We start from the raw sequence: 21,783 nt of genomic DNA, 5'->3' as shown, positions 1-21,783 counted from the left end.
CCTCACTTCATAGTCTCTAATGTTAGCACAGGCTCATCACAGAAGTGAACCTTTTCGCACTGAAACAGGACCCAGTTTAGGTTTGGGGTGTTGACTGTTCTAGAAAGGGATTTTCCAGATGTGACTGGCTTTATGGATTTTCCCCAGAAAAAATCATTTCAGTAACTTCAGTCTTAGTGAAAGGTCAGTGATCCATCCGTCAGCCTACGTAGGCAGCTTACCCAACCAGCTGTCTCATTTTCCTATTGAAAATACGGTCTTAGATCAGTTTTACTGCCAGAATATAAAGAGTAGGGCTAAGGTCCTGAAAAAAATCCCTTCTGCATCCCTCTGACAAATGGGACCGTCTTGTGAATAAGACAGCAAAGTCTGAGGCATTTATTTAACGTAGTAAAATACTTTATTAGAGTTAGTTATTCATTAAAATAATATCCTTCACATACAGCTAAAGTGCCAATTTCTATAATACAAAGCAAGGACTTGTGTCAGGCTTCCTTGGTGTGCTTATAAAACCAAGATGATAGAAGAGTCAGGGTTTAAGAAATACTTTATGGCAGCATACAAATAGGAAAATATTTTCTATAAAGGTTTGGACAACTATCACTTGGGGCCATTTCATATACCTTTATACTTAATTTCCTTAATCCTTCAGAAAACCACTCTCAGTGTGCTTATTCTACAATTAAATATCTGTATAAACATCTGCTACATAATAGTGACCTCATTACTCAGGATCTCAGTTCTCAAATCAGAGACAACACTGTACATATTCACCACCATTCAGACACTGACAAAGTGACGTCCAGTGTTAGACATCATGGGCTCTGTCCCTGGAAGGGGAACGCAAAGATTTCTGACAATTCTGACTAAATAGCAGCAGTCATATTGGCACCTGTGCCATTTATGATGGGAAGAGAAGGTTCTTTCTATTTCTATAGAATAACAACTTGGCTGTATTCCATGTAACACTTTCCAAGTTGCTTGAAAACTAAGGCCACTCCAAGGCAATCCATTCTGCTTCCCCAAGAGGACATTGGACAGTACGGTGGCTGTGGGAGGTGGGGTCAGGTCAGTAAGGGGATAAGACTGCATGACAGAGACACGTCTTGGCTATAGTTAAAGGGTTTTCGTGGTTCAGTAGAAACTGGTGCTCTAATTCAGTATCAAAAGTGCTTATTTGGTGTTGATGTGGCATCTGTTTTCTCAGCTCTTCCTTTACATCTACCTATAGAAGACGTTAAACTCAGAATGGGGGTGAGGGCACACTCACTCACTTGCACAGTACCTACCTCATCTGCAGCATGATTGAGTGGTTCAGTGAAACCCCAGAGAACTTCTAGACTAAAACATCTGGTCTGAGTTGCTGCAAATGAAGTGAGAAAAACATTGATAGAAAAAGCGAGGCTGGCCACTCCCCTAGTCTTTATTAGAAAAATAGTCTTGATATGGAAAAATAGCCTCTGGCACTAGAGTTTGCAAACTAACTGGCTCAAAGACTCTTCTTGAAATAAGCAAGGTATCCAACTAGAAATGTCAACATTCATTTTATTTCACATCTCAGAAGTTTGCTCTACCAGTAAGAATTAGTTACAACACTAACCTCTTTGTAGGGGAGCAAAAACCTCTAAAAAAGCAAGTGTTCAGTCATTTCTCAAAACTGGGACCGGGTTCTGACCTCCCAGGTAGAATCACAGAACCTTTCGGCCAGTTTCAGAGAAAGACTTGGAGGAGTTAGTCCTATGGCTCTGGACCTTGTCCCACAGCTCTTGGCCTCTCCCCACCTTAGTGCAAATTCTGCTCCAGAAGCTATTCTGGTCCCTCCCGAAGCACTGGTGCCCCCAAAGCCTGCTGGGACCACCACAAGGACAGGCCATCAGCACGGACAGCAGACACAACATTTACTAGCTCAAAAGAACAAAATAAATAACTTGGCTGAATTATAAGTTATCTTAGAGACAAGGCTTAATAATTTAGTTTTTTTTTCTTTAACTAAAAAAGCATTTGGAGGTAAAGAATGTTTAAGTTCCTTATCTATCTCCTTTTGCTTTGGGAAATGACAAGGTTTCTAGAAATGCTCAGTTTCTTTGATTTTCTTTTTTTCTCCTCCCGGACATCCCATCTCCAAGGGAGGATTTAGAAGGTTAAGGTTTCACAGGCAGCGTCTCTTTGAACCCAGAGTGGTTGGGTTTGGCCTCTGGCAGCGCCACTGGGTACTCTGTTGTGGCGAAGAGCAGGGTGTCCAGGGTGGTCTCCGTACACTTGGCAATGAAACGGATGAACGGCCTCACGTCGCCTTCATTGGCGACCTCCAGTACGTGGTAGTACTCCGACCTCTGCTCCTTGCGGATGGTGATGGGCGGGTAGCCCGCCTGCATCAGGATGAGGTTCATCAGCAGGCGCGAGGTCCTCCCGTTGCCGTCGATGAAAGGATGGATGTAGACGAGCTTATAATGGGCCAGGGCTGCGAACTCCACTGGGTGCAGGTTCATGGCGTCCTCGGAGTTGAGCCACTGTATGAATTCCTGCATCTGCTTTTCCACGTCTTGAGGATGGGGTGGGATGTGGTGTCCCACGAGGACCTGTGTCGTCCGAAACCTGCCAGCTTCCACCGGATCCACATAGCCCAGCACCCGCCGGTGGATCTCCAGGACGTCGCTGATGGAGACCGACCCGATGCGGGAAACCAGCGTTGTGTTGACGTACTTCATCGCTGCGTGCATGCCAATCACCTCGTTCTGCTCCTCCAGGCTTTTCCCTGGCACGGCGTAGCGGGTCTCCAGGATGTGCCTGATTTCCGAGAGGGTTAGGGTGTTGCCCTCGATCGCAACCGTGTGGTAGATGTGATGGTAGTACGTTTCCTCCATGACCCTGCGCAGCGCGGAGCTGCCCTTGGGGATGGACATGACCTTCTTCACTTTGCTGTCGATGATGCTGAAGTACCGCTGGTCAATCTCCTCCACCAGCGGCAGCGTCCGGTCCCGGTGGATCAGCGCTTTCTCGTGGTAGGGCGAGATGGTCAGCGCTCTGGTGTACAAGTAATCGGCCTGGATGATGTCCTTTTCTTCTTCGGAGAAGATGCCGAACTCAGTGAGGGCGTCTGCAAAGTTCGGGTCCATTCTGAGGGCGTGCAAGAAGAGCTTGTGGGCTTTCTCCCGCTTGCCCTGGCGTTTCATATCCAGGGCTTGGTTCAAAGCCGCTTTGGCTTCCAACGTACCACCTAGAAAAGAGCCAAAAACAGCACTGTCAGGGAGAGCAAGGAGTGGCAAAGGACACTGAGGTAAGCTGTCAACTGCAGGGCCCCCAGGGGAAGCATGGCCTTGGGCGGCTCGTCCCAGCCATTCTTTCATGCTCTTCAGTGTGCCCCTACCACTCCACGTATGGTTCCCTCAGCCCCATGGGGCAGTAGGCTGTTCCTTGTCCTCTTGTCCCCAAAGCCATTCTCCGTACCCTGGGAGGCATCACCTGGCCCCCGCCGTCCACTGCCCTGCCCTGGTGAATGGCTTCCTCCGTGGCCACAGCTCCCGTCACACGGCCCTCCGTGCATCTTCGCCGGCTCTGGCCATTCTGGTGCTCTGTCCTGACTACCTGCTCTGCCCCTGGAGACCAGGCTGTGAGGACCTCCCCACTGGACTAGCCCGAGGCCTATCCTTGGGCCCTTTAATTCTTTTCACCTGGTGGTTCTCAGCTGGACCCTGCTCGACATCCTGGCTTCTTCCACTGGCCCCACCAGTCAGTGTCAGCCAGGCCTAATCGGCTTCCTTCAGTTCATGTGCCCCAGGCTCTCTCACCCTTTCGTCTCTGCCTGGAGCACTCTCCCCTACGCCTGTTCCCTTGGGTCACTCCTGCTTACACCTGGGTCTCAGGCATCCCTTCCCAGGGAGCCTTCCTGTTGTGCGCCTGCAGCCCCCTCTGCTCCTCCATCACTGCACTGGTGGCACTGTATCTGCCACCTGTCAGTTTGTCTAGGCTGGGAGCTCAGAGCTGACTTCTTCACTCTAATACCCTGTGCCCTGCATACAGGACACTCTAAATATCTATCACATGAACAAGTGTTGAGAGAGACGTCCTCATCATGGCAGAGTGAGAAGACTCCACTGTTTCTCCCCTTAAATGTACAAGTCAGACAACTCTAATTCAACAAAGGATTCCCTGCTTGACACACAACCACACCTGAAAGATCCATGCATTGGAACATCTGAAGGTAGGTATACGGGAACGAGTAGGGGAGTCAGAATTGGGTAAGGACAGGGATGGTGGCCACAGATAAGGTTTGGTGTCCACTGGGAGCAGTGGAGAAGCTCGGTTGCAGACTTCACTACAGCCTGGATTGTAAGAGGGGCAGAGCATTTTCTCTCCTGGAAAAGGCATCTCCCTTCCCAGATCCCCGTAGAGGTGGCTGGGAAGTCTTAAACAAGACAGCAGTGCTGACTGCCTCTGCTGATGATGGTGGGGGTTGGGAGGGTGGAGTCATGAGATCATGAACTTGCCTTCTCTGCCCCAAACACCCCAGCAGAGCTCGGGTAAAGAAAGCTGGGAAATGAAAATAAAACATACCAAAATTTTGGGGATGCAGCAAAAACACAACTAAAAGGGAAGCTTATAGCAAGCATTATGGGCCTACCTCAAGAAACAAGAAAAATCTCAATCTAATATCACACCTTACCTAGAAAAAGAAGAAATGAACTTCAAAATTGATAGAAAGGAAATAATAAACATCAGTGGAAATAAATGAAATAGAGAACAAAAAGACAAGATAAAGAGCTGTTTCTTTGAAAAGAGACACAAAATTGAGCAACCTCTGGCCACACTAAGGAAAAAAAGAGAAGACTCAAAATAAAAAATGAAAGATGAGAAATTTAAATGGACACCACAAAACCACAAAGGATTATACAAGAATATTATGAGAAGCTATATGCCACCAGATTCAATAACCTAGGAGAAATGGACAAATTCTTAGAAATATACAGTCTTCCTGGGCTGAATCATGAAAAATGGGAAAACCTAAAAAGACCCATCACTAGTAAGGGAATTGAAATAGTAATTTATAAAATGAAAGTCCAGGGCTAGATGGCTTCACTGGTAAATTCTATCAAACATTCAAAGAAGATTTAATACCAATCCTCAGCCTAATCCAAAATACTGAAGAGTTGCGAATACTTGCTATCTCATTTTATGAAGCCAGCATTACCCTGATACCAAAACCAGGCAAGGACAATACAAAAAAAGAAAATTACAGGCCAATATCTGATGAATACAGATGCAACAATTCTAAACAAGATACTAGCAAACTGAATACAAGAATGCATTAAAAAGGTCATATATCATCAAGTGGGGTTCATTCCAGGGATGCAAGGATGGTTTAACACAAGTCAATGATCACATTGACATAATATTAACAAAATAAAAGATAAAAATCACAACTATATAGATAGATGCAGAAAAAGCATTTGACAAGTTACAACATCCACTTATGATTGAAACACTCAATAAAATGGGTATAGAAGGAAAGCACCTCAACATAATAAAAGGCCATATGTGACAAATTCTCAGCTAATATACTTTGGTGAAAAGTGGAAAACTTTTCCTCCAGGATTAGGAACAAGACAAAGACGTCCATTGTTGCCACTGATACTCAACATAATACTGTAAGTCTTAGAGCAATTAGATGAGTAAAAGAAAGACAAGGCATCCAAATTGGGGATGAAGAAGTAAACTCACTATTTGCAGATGATAGGATTCTATATATCAAAAAACCTAAAGACTCTACCAAAAAACTTAAATAAATACAGTAAAGTTGCAGAATACAATTGCAACAAAAAGGATAAAATACCTAGGAATAAACTTAACAAAGGATGTTAAGGACCTATGCACTGAAAACTACAAGACACTGTTTAAAGAAATTAAAGAAGACGAACAGATATTCTACCTTTCATGGGTTGGAAGAATCAACATATTTAAAATGCCCATATTACCTAAGGTGATACACAGATTTAATGCAATTCCTATCAAAATCTCAATGGCATTTTCCACAGAAATAGTACAACAAAAAAAACAAAAAAAATCCTCAAATTTATATGAAACCACAAAAGACCCTGAATAGCCAAAGCAATCAGGAGAAAAAAACAACCCAGAGGCACCACACCCCCCCTGACTTAAAACTATACTACAGAGCTACAGTAATCAAAATAGTATGTAAGGTATTGGCAGAAAAAAAAGACACAGACCAATGGAACAGAACTTAGAGCCCAGAAATAAACCCACACATATATGGGCAACTAATTCTCAACAAAGGAGCCAAAAATATACAATGGAGAAAGGAAGGCCTCTTCAATAAATGGTGTTAGGAAAACTAGAAAGCCATGTGCAAAAGAATGAAACTAGACTGCTGACACCATACACAAAAATTAACTCAAAATGAATGAAAGACTTGAATGTAAGACCTGAACCAATAAAATACATAGAAGATGACACAGGCACTAAACTTGGTTTTAGAGGGGTTTTTGTGAACTTGACCCCAAAGGCAAAGGAAGTAAAAGCAAAAATGAATGAGACTACATCAAACTAAAAAGCTTCTGCACAGCAAAAGACCAACAAAACAAAAAGGCAACCAACTGAATGGGAGATGTTTGCAAATGATACCTCTGATAAGGGGCCCATATCCAATATAAAGAACTCATATAACTCAACAAGGAAAAAACAACCGAACTTAAAAACGGGCAGAGGACCTGAATAGACACTTTTCCACGGATGACACACAGATGACCAACAGATGTATGAAAAGATGCTCATCTATATGCTCTATTGTGTGCTTACCACCCAAAGTCTAGTCTCCTTCTGTCACCGTATATTTGACCCCCTTTACCCTTTGTTATAAGGAAAATGCAAATCAAAACCTTGATATACCACCTCACATCTGTTAGAATGGGTAGTACCAATGAGACAGTAAGTGTTGGAGAGGATGTGGAGAAGAGGGAACCCTCGCACACTGCTGGTGGGAGTGTAAATGGGTGCAGCCACTGTGGAAAACAGTATAGAGGTTCCTCAACAAATTAAGAATAGAGCTACCATAGGACCCAGCAACCTCTCTCCTAGGTATCTACCAGAAAATTTGGAAAACATTTATTCATACAGATACCGGGGGTGCCAAAAAAACGTATACACATGACTTGTATTCATCTTTTGTTATTGGTATATTGAGTATTACAATTTTAATACAGTTTTTTCCCTTCTTAAAATGTGTATGTATACATTTTTTGGCATCCTCTCTATATATACCTCTATGTTCACAGTAGCATAATTTACAGTAGCCAAGGCATGTAAACAACCTAAGTGTCCTTCAACAGATGACTGAATAAAGAAGATGTGGTACTTACATATAATGGAATATTTACTCTGCCATAAAAAAGATGAAACAGTGCCATTTGCAACAACATGGATGGATCCTGAGAGTATCATGCTAAGTGAAATAAGGCAGATGTTAAAGGACAAGAACTGGGTGATTTCACTGTGTGGGACGTAAAACAAAGCAACAAACAAAACAAAAAAAACAAGCACACAGATACAAACAGAATGGTGATTACTAGAGGGGAGGGGGGTGGCGGGAGGGCAAAGGGTACAGGGGGTCAAATACATGGTGACAGAAGGAGACTAGACTTTGGGTGGTGAGCACACAATAGAGTACATAGATGTTGTATTACAAAGTTATATACCGAAAATTTATATGTTATAAACTAATGTTACTCCAATAAATTAAAGTGTAAACAACACAAATTATGAACAGATAAATAAATGGCATAATCCCCCCGCCCTCCCCCCAAAAAAGGCACTGAGAGACCCCTGCTGTCTTACCCGGAGAGGCCTTGGTCTTGACCACCAGCAGTGCTGCGTCCTTGGAGGTGACACTGAGCTCCGTGGATGGGCTGGTGCACTTGGTGATGGCATACTGTGCCCTGTCCAGCTTGCTCCTGAGCAGGTAGAAGCCTTTGAGCCAGGCCCAACACTGCTCCTCCACGGGCCCCAGCGGCAGCAGCAAGGCCAGCAGGGAGCCCAGTACCATACTCAGCAGCATCACCCACAGGAAGCGGCCCCAGACGGAGACCCATTTTGGTTCAGTCACTGCCATTACTGAAGCCATCGGCAGGAGTGTCATCTGGACTCAGGGGTAGGCCCCTGGCACATACCCAGTCACCAGAGAGAGCTGGACCTGCAAGGTACCAAGAGTTGTGGGAGGTGAGGCAGGGGAAGTGATACACTTAGGATGCGTTTCTGTGTCCAGCTAGTGCCTGGAGACCCCCACGCCTATTAACTCACTATGACCAGGTGGTGGGGGCAAGCAAGAAGTGGATATAAACAGGGAGGGGTGAGCCTGGAAGAACTGGTGCCACCTCCAGGGTGGTGTGACTGAAAAGTAATGCCACCACTGCCCAACACACTAAGCACTTACTGTGTGCCAGGCCCTGTGCTAAGCACTAAGAACTTCGCATCCTGTCTCCTGCAGTCTTCCAACAGGAGCTGACGCTATCATCACCCCACTCTCCAGATGAAGAAACAAGCTCAGAGAGGCGAAGTCCCTTGGTTCAAGTCACCCACTGAACAAGCGACAGCCTTAGGACTTGAATTCAGGACCCCATTGCTCTAAAATACCGCACTTTCACCACAAATTCTGTGGCTTCTGACACTGGGTGTCTGGGACACAACATACACACATACCCAGACTGGCTAAGGTAGTGCTCAGGCCCATCCTTTGGCAAACACAACTGTTTGGGGGCCTGATTTATTGCCATATGGGTGGCCACCTCTCCATGCCCTCACTCTTATCTTAGCCACATTGCTGTCCAGCAGGGGTGCTGCCTAGAGTTTGGACAGTCTCAGCATCTAAACAAGAAAGCAGGGTGTGGGCCAGAGCGGTGACCCCTTGTCCTCTGTGACAGCAGGCGTGTGCTTGGGGCCGGTCAGGTCTGCAAGCCATTAGGCTAACAAGCATGTACTGGGCGACTACGCTGTGCAAGGCACTGAGCTGAGCGCTAGCCCTGCATTATCTCACTTAATCCTCACTGACCTAGGGAGTTACCCCAGCTCCATTTATGGAGAGAAACAAGGCGCCGACAGGGTAAGTCAACTCCCAGGAGGGGAGGCCCACAGGGAGCTGACAGAGGCGTCGGAAATCCCCAGTGTGAGTCCACAGTGCCCGGTCTCACCTCTACCTTATTCATAACCAGGGCCTGTGCACCTGCTCCGGGCTGCTCCTGCTGCTAGGCCTCCAGGTCCCAGAAGTGGTCGATTAGGTTTCTGATCGCTCAGGGCTGAGTCTAATGCGGGAGGCTGGCTCGCTGATACAGGACTGGCTTGGTATACTCTCTAAGGGGGTACGCGTGGCGTGCCGTGGGTCACGGAACGTGTGGGCCACTGTCGTCCAGCTGGTCTGGACGCGCTCCCCGAGGGACAGACTTCTTGGAGGAGCTGGGTTTAGCCGGTGATGCCGCTGTGCACGGGGGAGGAAGAAGTGCGTTCCTCTAGGCGCGAATCTCTCACCCCTCTACGCTAGGAAGAGGGAAACTGAGGCCCAGAGAGGCGAGGGACTGGATAAGGTCACTGTGGGGAGCCGACCCTTTCCGACCCCGCCCAGGGCTCGCTGCTCTGTCGCACCCTCCCCGCTCGCTCCGTCCGAAACCCTCGGGCTCGCCCCCTCCTCACCGCGCGCCGCTGCCAAGGCCCGCGGCGGCCTTCCCGGCATTCGCAGGGTCCGCGGGGCCGGCTCCCAGGACCTCCTCCGCCGCCGCCTTCTAGCCCCGCCCCGGGCGACTCGCCATTGGTCGGCCTGCCATCCTCGTCTTGGCGGATTGGCTTTCCTCATTGGTCCGCCTCTCGCATTTCCGGGTTCTAGCATCCGCGTCGGCTTTCCCGGGAAAGGCTCACCGTGGGCCACTCCCATTGGTTGGCTCCTGCGTTTGTCTCGTGCCCGCAGCAGCCAATAAACAACAGGAGGGGCGGGGCCTGGGTGACAGGCGGGAGTAACGGGTGCGGAAAACCCCACGGGGAATGCGGTTTGGGGATGCGGGACGGAAAAGGACGGAAACTCGGAACCTCGTAATTCCGCTCGCTTGGAGCTGCTGCCCTTCCCTCAGTCTCATCCGGGGGCATCTCTCCTAGCCTCAGTTTCCTTAGGTGTAAAATGAGGACGCGGATGGCTTGGACCTCTCCACCCAGTTAGTCTGACCTCACAGCCTAGTTATCCTCCACCCTGTGTTACGAAGGTGCGTTCTTTCGCCTTGACCTTCTCTCTTTGCCTCCCTGACTTTAATTTGGATCCTCCAGGAAGGGCCTGGCTGCTTCTTTTGGCTTCCCAGAGAGATAGAGGATTGTTTCTTGGTGCAGAGAGCTGAAGACTCCACCTTAATTCACAAATACTGAAATTAAACATCCAGGATGTGCCCGGAGATGCTAAGCATTAAGATGTTATGTCAATTGACGGTCGTTGGCGTAAATTCAACGGCCAACAGGAGTCCCCGGTGTGGGCTGTGGTGAAGAGGGAGGCTATTCCGTGAAAACAGCTCAATGGTGAAACAGCACAGCTGTAGAACAGCCGCGGTGTGGCAGCTCCGCTTCCCTTTGACGAGCCGACTTCAGTGTTACAGCTCAGCTCCTGCCCGGCTGCAGAAGACCTGATGCTTCATATCTGACCTCCATGACCCACATTCCCCTTGGGTGCCACCAGTGGTAGTGGGTGTCACCATTGGAGCCACACCGTCCTGGCTCCCAGCTCTGCCACTTGCACGAGTACATTCAGCCATTGACTTAACCTCGCTGATCCCTTTCGCGTGTCTGTAAGATGGGGTAATGTGATGACAATACATCTTATAGGGTTTTGTGTGAGGGCAAAGTGAGATCCCATGCGTCTGGCACAGAACAAACACTTGATAACTGTTTGCTGTTGCAACTATCCTAGAAAAGATGCCAAGTCATTGCTGTTTTATTTGTTATCTGCAGAAGAAACGCTCGCTCCAACCACTGGGGAGAGACCTCACTACCATTTTGTAGGTCTCAGTCAGAGTCCATTTTAGGGAAGCCACTGGCCCACAGCACGAAAGGAAGTGTCCAGGCGCAGGCCAGCAGAGGTGTGCTGTCAATGAAAGATACCATGGGGAGATGTTGCAAGGTGAGGGACCAAACAGCTTTGGCCCTTGTTGGTTGGGCTCCCTGTTTATATCTTGTAACGCCTTGCTTTCCTGAACTTCCAGCCCTTGGCGTGGAGAATGGCATGTGGTAGGTGCTTGAGAAATTTTGACTTGAATAAGAAATATCTGAAGCAGGACCAACCATGGAGTTTTTAAGAAACAAAATCAGGGTGGTAGTTGTTTCTGGGGCTTCTTGTTTCTATCTTTGACCAAAGGTCTTGAACATTGGTCTCTCAGAGTCCCCTGAGTTTCTCTGCTGATGGCCCAAGCAGGAATGTAAAAACCCTCCCCAGAGGAGAGCCTGCTATGCAACCAGGGAGATGGTTGGTGGAGGGGAACGCAGTGAGGCTCTGGGGTCACACAGATGTGTGTTCAAATGTAGGGCCCACTTCTTACCAGCTGTGTGACCTTGAGCAGGTCATTTACCTCACTGGGTACCAGGGGGCTTGTGGACCTCTGTCCCTTCCCAGGCAGAAGGTGATGGAACCATCTACCTTTAAAGGCCCCATCCCATCTCTACCTCTTGGGATTCCAGTGTAAACTCTTGAATGAGTGTAGGCCATGGCAGCAAATCCAGAAGCTACACGAGAACCGTTAGTGGGTAAGACTGCCTGGGCCAGAGCCAATAGGGATAGCTGGGGAGGGTGGAGCATGTGACACTACCTGGCTTGTCCAAAGTGGGCAGCAGCTTCTCGACTGTAGCCTCCATTTATGAAGCTGGGGTGCAGTCCAAAAGTTAACAGAGTTTCCAGTTTTTCAAAAGAAATGTCAGGCCTGGATTTTTAAGCAAAATCTCCAGACTTTTAAACAGTTGGCATGTCTTTCAGCCGGCTACAGAGGGCTGCCAGTTCTCTGCTTAAATTCTTTTAAAATGGGCTGGGGTCGCAGGAAGCAGTACCACACATGACTCTCAGCAAATAATGGCACTACTGTCTGTGGACACCAGGGGGCAGTAATTCACCTGGCATCACTTCCTCCATTCAATCCCCATTTGTCAGGAGAGCACACTCAATTTTCTTTCTCGACTTTGCCTGCATTCAGCTGTGTTAAATGCACAAAATATGGTCCCTGAAGTGATATTGAAAAGTTGGCTTTCTCCGTCCTAAGTATTCTGCATTGGTGGAAATTGCCTCCCCATGGCCCACAGAGGAGTTTTCTAAAAGCTTACCTTGACACTTGACAAAGAACCTGGAAAGTGGCTGCATGGGAAATGTGTCCATTATGCAAAACAAAACAAAACAAAACAAAACAAAAAACCCTTATGCATCTTTAAGAAACAGCATTCAAGCACTTCTTGCTGGCAGAGTCGGATTCAATAGCTTAGGAAACACAAAACTCCCCAACTTGAGGCTATATTGCACTGGGATGGCCATTCCTGAATGGCTCAACTTCATTTAAAGAAAACACACCAGTTCTCTCTCCCTTCACTCCCAGGTTCCCCTCATTTCCCAGCCTGCTTGGATATATATTTTTTTCTCCTTCTAACTTAAAGCTGCTACAGAAGAAGAGGCCCCAGCAGCTCTTCTCCCTAACTACCTATTAATCCTCATTATGCATACCCAGTGGGGTCCGTCCCAGTTTCTGAGGCACCCCCAAGAAACAGAGTTTTTGGGGCCTCGTGTGGCTATCACTGAGCTGATGGCTCGTGCTGATGGACTCAGGATGCACAGTGTCGAATTGATTGTCACCAATCTATTGCAATCTCAGACATGCAAATAAGTTCTTTTCACAGCAAGTCGTGTGGGGAAGTGATATTTCTTTCAAAAAAATTAAACATAACAGCTTTTTTTCCTTGTTAAATAACCAACTACTCTATTTCTTAAAAGCAAGACGGGATCATTCTAGATATGGTAGAAGGCACAAATAAACAACAAGAAGAAAAAATACCCATGCACAACTGTCCTAGATATTTCGCTATCCACATCTATTTTTTAAATCATGAAATATTTCAGACATCCAGAAGGCATAGCTAATACAATGGGTACCTGTGTGCCACCCAGTTTAAGAAACACCATATGATATTACCAATGCACCAAAGCCCTAGGGCAACCCCTCCCCCATCATATTCCCTCTCTCCCTCCCAGAGGTCACCACCACCACCACCTTGAATTTGATGCTTATTACATCCATGCATGGCCCCTTGCTATTACCCATATGTATATAATCCTAAATAATATGTAGCAACATTCTGCATATTTTTACACGTCGTATACTCTGTATCCTGCAGCAGCTTAGCCTGGTAGTTCTGGCTCCAGGTGTCTCTTGAGACTGCAGTGACCAGGGGTGGTGAGGCTGGGGCTGCAGTCATCTGAAGTCTCGTCAGGGCCCATTTCCAAGGTGGCTCACTCAGGTGGCTGGCAGGTTGGTGCTAGCTGGTGGCCTGGGGCTTCAGTTCTACTCCGTGCGGGTTGCTCCATAGGGCTGCTGCAGCGTTCTCACAACATGGCAGCCCACTACCCTCAGTGTGAGTGATCCAAGGACAGAATGTCACGTATGACCTAGCTTCAGAAGTCACACACTGTCCCCTCTACTGAACTCTATGGGTCACAACATAGACCAACCTTGGTACAGTGTCGGAGGGGACTACGTAAGGTTCACCAGGAGGTGAAGGTCATTGGGGGCCAAGTTGGTGGCTGCCTGCCTTACACCCCCTGTGCCTGCCCCTTCTTAATCCCAGTAGTTCTGCCCAATGGCTCGACAGTGTACACTTCAGGCCTCTTTGGCTTTCTGTGGCTGAGTCTTCAGGCCCTGGAGGCAAGGAGCTTGTGCAGGTATGAGACTTACCTGTGAGAATGGTGGGTTCCCAGTTGCCGACTGCCTTTGCCCCAGCTGTTTAATGAAAGCTTTCAGGCCACATTATTCTCATCGGCCTGAGATGCCACCTACTCCTGCCTAGAAATGTGGTTGTGTTGACATGGAGACTGGCTCAGGTGCTCAAGATGCCATTTTAGATCACAGCCTCTAAATGATGTGACTAGTACCCTCTCCTCTACCTGCATGGGATGGTGACTCAGGGGGGCAATTGGCCAGCATGACTTCGGGCTCAGGATCCACTGTCTGCATCCTTCCCCTTCTCAGGGTTCCCTGCTCTGCTGGACTGCAGGCTGCCCCTTCCTGCGGCGTCCATCAGCCACATAGACAGGGCGTGGGGGCTGCTATGCAAAGGGGATGCAGTTCACCCTGGGTCCAGATTGCAGTCCCTTTGGACACACCCCAAAAGCTCTCAGTGGAGCTTTCTGTTGCCATAGTAACTTGCAGACAAGGAAATTAAGATGGGTGCTTGGCTAGCCAAGAAAGCCAAGCTTTTAATCAGCATTCCCTCCTTTTAAATAGATAAGAATTCCTAGGAGGGCTTTGGATGGACATCAAAGGGTCTTTGTTCAGGTGCTGAGGAAATGCTCTTTAAAAAATTATTGGGAGATGAGGGCAGCCCTAGTCAGAGAGACGGTGGCAGCTTTGGAGTTCTTGGAGCAACTGGAATATAAGTGTACAGCCAAGGCAACTTTTTGTTGTTGTTACTAACACCTTCCTTGAGATACAATTTGCACAGTACACAACTCCTTCATTGCAAGTGTACAATTCAGTGGTGTTTAGTACATTCACAGAGTTGGGCGAGCATCACCACAATCAATTTTAGAACATTTTCATCACTCCAAAAAGAAACCCCGTACCCTTTAGCTCTCATTCCCCGTTTCTCCACCACTGTCGTCCCTTAGTCCCTGGCAATCTATTTTCTGCCTGTATAGATTTCTCTGTGCTGGACATTTCCTATAAATGCAATCATACAATAGGTGGTCTTCTGTGACTGGCATCTTTCAGCTTTTTCATTCTTTGGCTCCTTAAGGTTCTCCATCGTTTCTCCGATAAAGGGGTCTCCAACCTGAGATCAGTTCATTGGCTGGGAGTACAGCTTGACTGAGATGGATGGAAAGGAGCAGGTTCCTCCAGGACCAGCAACCGTGGCCTTCCCTCTTCCGTCTTAGCCTTCCCAGCTGCTCTGAGACTGTAGCGGGGAAAGTGGCCCCTTTGGAGCATGAGCTGACCTGCTTTCCACAACTCCCTCTTTCTGAGGCTGGGGTGGCAGAATTATGATCACAACCAGCCATTGCTTACCAGGTGCCAGGCACCAGACAGCACACGGGGTAAGACTATCTCATTGTTATAGATCTTTTTATTTTTTTTTTCCTTTTCTTTTTATGGGATTCACTTAAAAGCCACCTCTTTTATTTCATGAAGATACTTGCTGAGGATATAAATCTGGGTCAGTTGTCTATTTTTCAGCTATCAATGATGCATGAAGAAATAACCTCACTTTTTACCCTCTGCTAGTCTAGATATTTTACTTGTTTGTTTATTTATTTTACTATTATGATTTTATTGTGGTGAGATACACATACATAAAATTGACCATCTTAATCGTTCTGAAGTGGACAGTTCAGTGGCGTTAAGTGCATTCACGGTGTTGTGCTGCCATCCCTGCCATCCAACCCCAGAACTCTGCATTTCCCGAACAGAAACTCTGTCCTCATTAAACAGGAGGCTCCCATCCTGTTTCCCTCAGCCTGGGCCACCGCCCTTCTACTTCCTGTCTGTCTGACTACTCTAAGTGGAACCACGCAATACCGTATGTGCCTCTTTGTGACTGGCTTATTTCACTAAGTGCGACGTCCTCAGGGGTCATCTATGTGGGAGCATGTGTCAGAATGTCCTTTCTTTTTAAAGCTTGAATAACATTCCTAGTGTTCACTTTTTTTTTTAACTTTTATTTATTTTAAGTGTGTTTTTCCAGGACCCATCAGCTCCAAGTCAAGTAGTTGTTTCAATCTAGTCGTGGCCCATGTGAGGCTCGAACCGGCGATCTTGGTGTTAAGAGCACTGAGCTCTAACCCACTGAGCTAACTGGCCGCCCCTTCAATGTTCACTTTTAACATAGCCTGGGTACAGCTGAGAGGCCAGCCTGATATCATTTGTTAAAAGATTTTTATTACAAATATAGTTAGCATACAATATGATATCAGCTTCAGGTACACACAATAGTTAATCAACATTTCTAAACCTAAAGAAGTGATCACCATGATAAGTCCAGCAGCCGTCTGTTTACCACGCTGTCATAATATTATTGACTACATTCCCCACACTGTACATTACATCCCCATGACTTATTGTTTTATACCTGGACATTTGGACCACTTATTGCCCTTCACCTCCCCCCCACCCCTTTTAAAGTTTTCAGTTACAGTTGACATTCAATATTATTTTAATTTCAGGTGTACAGCATATGGTTAGACATTTGTATAATTTAAGAAGTGATCCTGACTAATCTAGTACTCACCTGGCACTATATATAGTTATTGTCATATTATTGACTATATTCCCTATGCTTTACTTTGCATCCCCATGACTATTTTCTAACTGCCAACTTGCACTTCTTAATCCCTTCCCCTTTTTCACCGTCGCCCAACCTCCTCCCATCTATCACCCTGATAAATCTAGTACCCGTCTGGCACATACATAGTTATTACAATATTATTGACTATATTCCTTATGCTACACCTACATCCCCATGGCTACTTCATAACAACCAGTTTGTACTTCTTAATCCCTTCCCGTTTTTCACCCAATACCCCAACAACCTTCCCATCTGGCAACCATCAAAATGTTCTCTGTATCTGTGAGTCTGTTTCTGTTTTGTTTGTTAATTTTGTTCTTAGATTCCACATATAAGTGAAATCTCATTGCATCTGTCTTCCTCTGTCTGACACTCCACTCAGCACAATATCCTCCAGGTCCATCCATTCCACCACAGATGGGAAGAACCCAGTCCCTTCCCTGGCTGAGCAATATTCCATTGTACCACCTCCTCTTTATCCATTCCTCCATCGACAGACGCCCAGGCTGCCTCCACATCTTGGCCATTGTAAACAATGCTGCAATGAACAGATGGATGCACACGTCCTCTTGAAGCAGTGTTTTGGGTTTTTTCCGATAAGTACCAGGAAGTGGAATTACTGGGTCCTTCATTGTCTCTTGTTATAGCCTTTGGTTTAAAGTCTATTTTGTATAAGTATTGCTACCCCAGCTTTTCTGTTTGTTCGTTTGCTTCCATTTTCATGAAATAACTTTTTCCACCCCTTTACTTTCAGTCTGTGTGTGTGTCTTTCAATGTGAAGTGAGTCTCTTGTAGACAGCATATGTAAGGACTTTGTTTTCTTAGCCACTCAGCCACCTTATGTTTTTGAGTGGAGCATTTAATGCACTTACATTGAAAGCAATTATTGATAGATATGTAGTTATTGCCATTTTATTATTCATGTTGTTTATCTTTTCTTTCCCTTCCAGACCCCCAAATCTTAAAGAAGTCTCTCCAACATTCCTTGGAGTACTGGTTTCGTGGTGATGAACCCCTTTATTTTTTTTCTTGTCTGGGAAGCTCTTTATCTGTCCTTTGATTTTAAATGATAGCCTTGCTGGGTAGAGTAATCTTGATTGTAGGTCCTTGTATTTCATCACTTTGCATATTTTGTGCTAATTTTTAGCCTGCAAAAATTAGCAGGCTAATTTCTGTTTCTGTTGAGGAATCAGCTGGCAGTCTTCTGGGAACTCTCCTGTAGGTAACTAACGGCTTTTCTTTTGCTGCTTTTAAGATTCTCTCTTTGTCTTTAACCTTTGCTATTTTAATTATAAATTAAAATGGGCCTTTTGGGTTCATCTTTTTTTGAACTCTCTGCTTGTATGTCTACTTCCTTCACCAGGTTAGGAAAGTTTTCAGTTATTATTTCTTCAAATAGATTCTCAGTCCTTTGCTCTCTCTCTTCTCCTTCTGGTACCCCTCTGATGTGAATGTTGTTATGCCTGATATTGTCCCAGAGGTCATCAAAATGAGGATTAAACTATCCTTATTTTTTGGAGTCTTTTTTCTTTTTGTTGTTCTGATTGGGTGTTTTCTGCTACCTTGTCTTCCAAATCGCTGATTCGATCCTCTGCTTCTTCTAGTCTGCTTGTGATTCCTTCTAGTGCATTCTTCATTTCAGTTATTGTATTCACTTCTGCCTGATTCTTTTTTATGGTTTCTATGTCTTTTTTTATGCTTGCGATTTCTTTGTCAAATTCTAAGTTCCTTAAGCATTCTTATAACAAGTGTTTTGAACTCTGTATCTGGTAGATTGCTTGTCTCCATTTTGTTTAGTTCTGTTCCTGGAGTTTTCTCCTGTTCTTTCATTTGGGACATGTCTATTGTTTCCTCATTTTGGCTGCCTCTCTGTGTTTTTTGCTATGTCTTAGGTAGGGCTGCTCTGTCTCCCAGGCTTGCCAGGTGGCTTATGTAGTACTGGTCCTGTGGGGCCCAGTGGCACAGTCTCCCTGGTCACCTGCTCCGCGTGTTCCAGGAGTGTGCCTTCCCGTTATGGTTGAACCCTGATTGCTGTTGGCACATCAGTGGGTGGGACTGGCCCTCAGGCTGACTTGTTGTGAGGTTTGGCCACATCCACAGCTTATGGGCTGCTGTGTAGGAGGCTTACCCCATGGAGTAGGATTTGCCCCAGCGGGTTCTGGTGCCTGCTGAGACCCCCTTGTGTGTGCTGCTGGTGGAGCTAAATGGGTGGTGCTCTGCTGTGGTCTGAAGCCAACCTCCAAGTATGTTGATTGGCTCCAGGGCAGGCCCAGGTCAGCCACTGCCTGTGACCAGCTGGGTAGTACCTGGTAGGAGCTATAAAGCGATCCATGGTTGGTCGCTCCCTGTGCTGGACCATGAGGCCAGGCTGTGAACTGACGATGGCTGCTACCAGTACCAGCATAGCTCCGCAAAATAGCCAGGACACACCGAGGCCCGCTGCCACCTGCCGGTTCCCATAAGATTCAGCTGTTGATACAACCTGCTGGGCTATGCAAGCTGGGTGAGGCAGGGTCTCAATGAGTCATCAGGGTGGAGCAGCAGAGCTCACCAGGCCAATCAGATGTAGATTTGGCCTGTGGGGGCGGGCTCAACACAGGAAATGGTGCTTGCCTGCTGGCTGCCCAGAAGGAAGGCCTCACACTGGAAAAATGGGGGCTGTCCCTGCAGTACTCGCTCTGAAGGTACACCATTCAGGCTCTCCCCATCTGTCTCCAAAGCCCCCAGAGTCACCGTCCCTCCACCGGAGCCCAGGGTGAGTACCTGCGCAGGCCCTTTAAAAGGGAATCTGTGTTTCCTGCAGCCTTCCGTCTCACCTGGATGGTTGGAATCCCCACTCTTTTTCACAGCCAGAAGTTGTGGGGGCTCCTCTTCCCGGCATCAGTATCTCTGCTGGGGAGCCAGGTGTGGGGGGGATCTGGGGTCCCTCTCTCCTTCATGGGGAACCTCTGTGGCCAAGATAGCTCTCCTGATTTTCAACTGCCACACGTTGGTTGACCATTTTGCATATCTGCCAACTCCTACCAGTCTCGATGTGGCTTCTTTATATCCTTAATTATAAAATTTCTGTTCAGTTAGACTTCAGATGGTTCTCTAGGTTGATTGTTCCATAATTTAGTTGTAATTTTTATGTGTTCACGGGATGAGGCAAGCTCAGTGTTTATTTATCCCACCATCTTGGGTCTCTGATATCATTTTTTTTTTAAAGATTTTATTTTTTTTAGAGCAGTTTTAAATTCACAGCAAAATTGAGAGGTAGGCACAGAGATTTCCCATCTACCCCCTGCCCCCACAGAGGCACATCCTCCCCCATCTTCAACATCCCTCACCAGAGTGTAGTCTCCCCAAGTCCATGGTTTACATCAGGGTTCACAGTGGGTGTTGTCCATTCCATGGGTTTGGGCCAATGTGTAATGACAGGTGTGATCCATGACAGGGTCATACAGAGTATTTTCATTGTCCTCTGTGCTCTGTCTGTGGATCCCTTTCTCCCCCCACAACGCCTGGCAACCACTGACATTTTTACTGTCTCCATAGTTTTGCCTTTTCCAGAATGCCATACAGTTGGAATCACACCGTGTGTAGCTTTTTCAGGTCGGTTTCTTTTAGATATATGCATTTCTGGTTCCTCCGTGTCTTTTCATGGCTTGATAGCTCATTTTATTTTACTGCTGAATACTACTTCATTGTGTGGAGATATTTATTGTGTGCCCCACAGTTTATTTATCCATCACCTACTGAAGGACATCTTGGTTGCTTCCAAGTTTTGGCAATTATGAATCAAGTTGTTATTAACCTCTGTGTGCAGGTTTTTGTGCGGACAGAAGTGTTCAGCTCCTTTGTGTAAATACCAAGGAGCGCGATCGCTGGATCCCATGGTAAGAGTATATTTAGCTTTGTAAGAAACCTCCAAACTATCTTCCAAGGTGTCTGTACCATTTTTCATTCCCACCATCAGTGAATGCGAGTTCCTATTGCTCCACGTCCTCACCGGCATTTGCTGTTGTCAGCGTTCCAGATTTTGGCTCTTCTAATAGATCTTAGTAGTATCTTCTTGTTATTTTAACTTGCATTTCCCTGATGACATATAATATAGAACCCAACATCATTTTCCCATTGACAGGTATCTGGTGGGTTAGTTGAAAACGTTGCTTGGAGCAGAGAAACAGAAAATTTTATATCTTAGAATATGTATCTGATCTTTTATTTTGTATGTGAATTTGCGTTGTGTATATTAATTTTCCAATGTTAATATCGGGTTCATTATTCAATGACTATTGGGTCAATTGAGGAACCTAATTAACTAAAATTGGCTTAATTAAGTAAAATGCGTTCATTAAGGCCTCATATCATCTTTCCCGTACAAATCAAAAGATTGTCTCTCTTGGTTTATTTTAAATGTAATGAAAATTTAGATACCTGTAAAACAGAGTATAGTGCCCTTCCAGATTTTTATAATCCCCTGCATCTTTTATACTTGTCTACGCCTACAACTAATTCTACATCAACCTCTATTTGGGAACTTGATTTTCTCAGGGCTTTCCAAAACATTTATCTTCATTTTCATAGAAACAACTTTCTTTTTCCCTCAACTTTTAGCCTACTACACAGTATGTAACTAAAAGATGTAATTTCAGAAGCAAGTGCAACTGGCACAGACATGGTTGGGAGCAAACAGCTAATTCCGGTAAGCATACCGCTCAGTTGGTGGCAGTAAGTGGCTTACTGGTCTCTGGTGTTGGGTGAGCCATGGCTCTATTTAATTAAAAGAAAATATCAGACAAATCCAAATTGAGCAAAATTGTACAAACTATCAGGCCAGCACTTGTCACAATATCCAGATCATAAAAGCCAAAGAAAGACTGAGGAATTGTTACATATTGCAAGACACAGAGGAAATGTGACAACTGAATGTGTGACTGATTCTGAATTGTATCCTTTTATTAAAAAGGACTTTACTGTACTCCTGAAACTAATATAAAATAATCTTGAATGTCAACTGTAACTGAAAAAAAAAAAAAAAGGACGTTATTGGGACAACTGGTGAAATGTAAATGGGAGGACCTGCAGATTAAATGGTAATAATGTATCAGTGTTTGTTTCCTGATTTTAGGGCATCCCCTGTGTGGTCAGGGCTCCCTGCCCCCTTCCTGGGCGTCCATCCCTCTTGTACCAAATTATTTGCCTACTGTCTTTCTGCAGGCCATGGACTCATGAGGG

The 21,783-nt window shown here is 46.0% G+C and overlaps 1 protein-coding gene across 4 annotated transcripts; it reads right to left on the bottom strand.

Moving 5' to 3' along the window:
• Nucleotides 1-377: 377 nt before the first annotated feature.
• On the bottom strand, nt 378-9,825 carry FICD (FIC domain protein adenylyltransferase). 4 transcript variants are annotated; one of them, XM_019757520.2, is made up of 4 exons: nt 9,694-9,817; nt 9,204-9,481; nt 7,849-8,203; nt 378-3,217 (listed from the first exon to the last, which is right to left on the bottom strand). In XM_019757520.2, exons 3-4 carry the CDS (start codon nt 8,147-8,149, stop codon nt 2,142-2,144), a joined length of 1,377 nt encoding a protein of 458 aa, XP_019613079.1. In that variant the 5' UTR covers nt 8,150-8,203; nt 9,204-9,481; nt 9,694-9,817; the 3' UTR covers nt 378-2,141. The 4 variants fall into 4 exon arrangements, with proteins under 4 accessions (XP_019613079.1, XP_019613078.1, XP_019613077.1 ...); XM_019757519.2 differs by lacking the exon at nt 9,204-9,481 and having other exon boundaries at nt 9,694-9,825; XM_019757518.2 differs by lacking the exon at nt 9,694-9,817 and having other exon boundaries at nt 9,230-9,359.
• Nucleotides 9,826-21,783: the final 11,958 nt, after the last annotated feature.

This window comes from Rhinolophus sinicus, linkage group LG16, assembly GCF_036562045.2.
Source record: "Rhinolophus sinicus isolate RSC01 linkage group LG16, ASM3656204v1, whole genome shotgun sequence".
NCBI lineage: Eukaryota > Metazoa > Chordata > Mammalia > Chiroptera > Rhinolophidae > Rhinolophus > Rhinolophus sinicus.
Note: the sequence above shows the minus strand (reverse complement) of the source record. Positions and strands in the feature narration are given on the sequence as shown.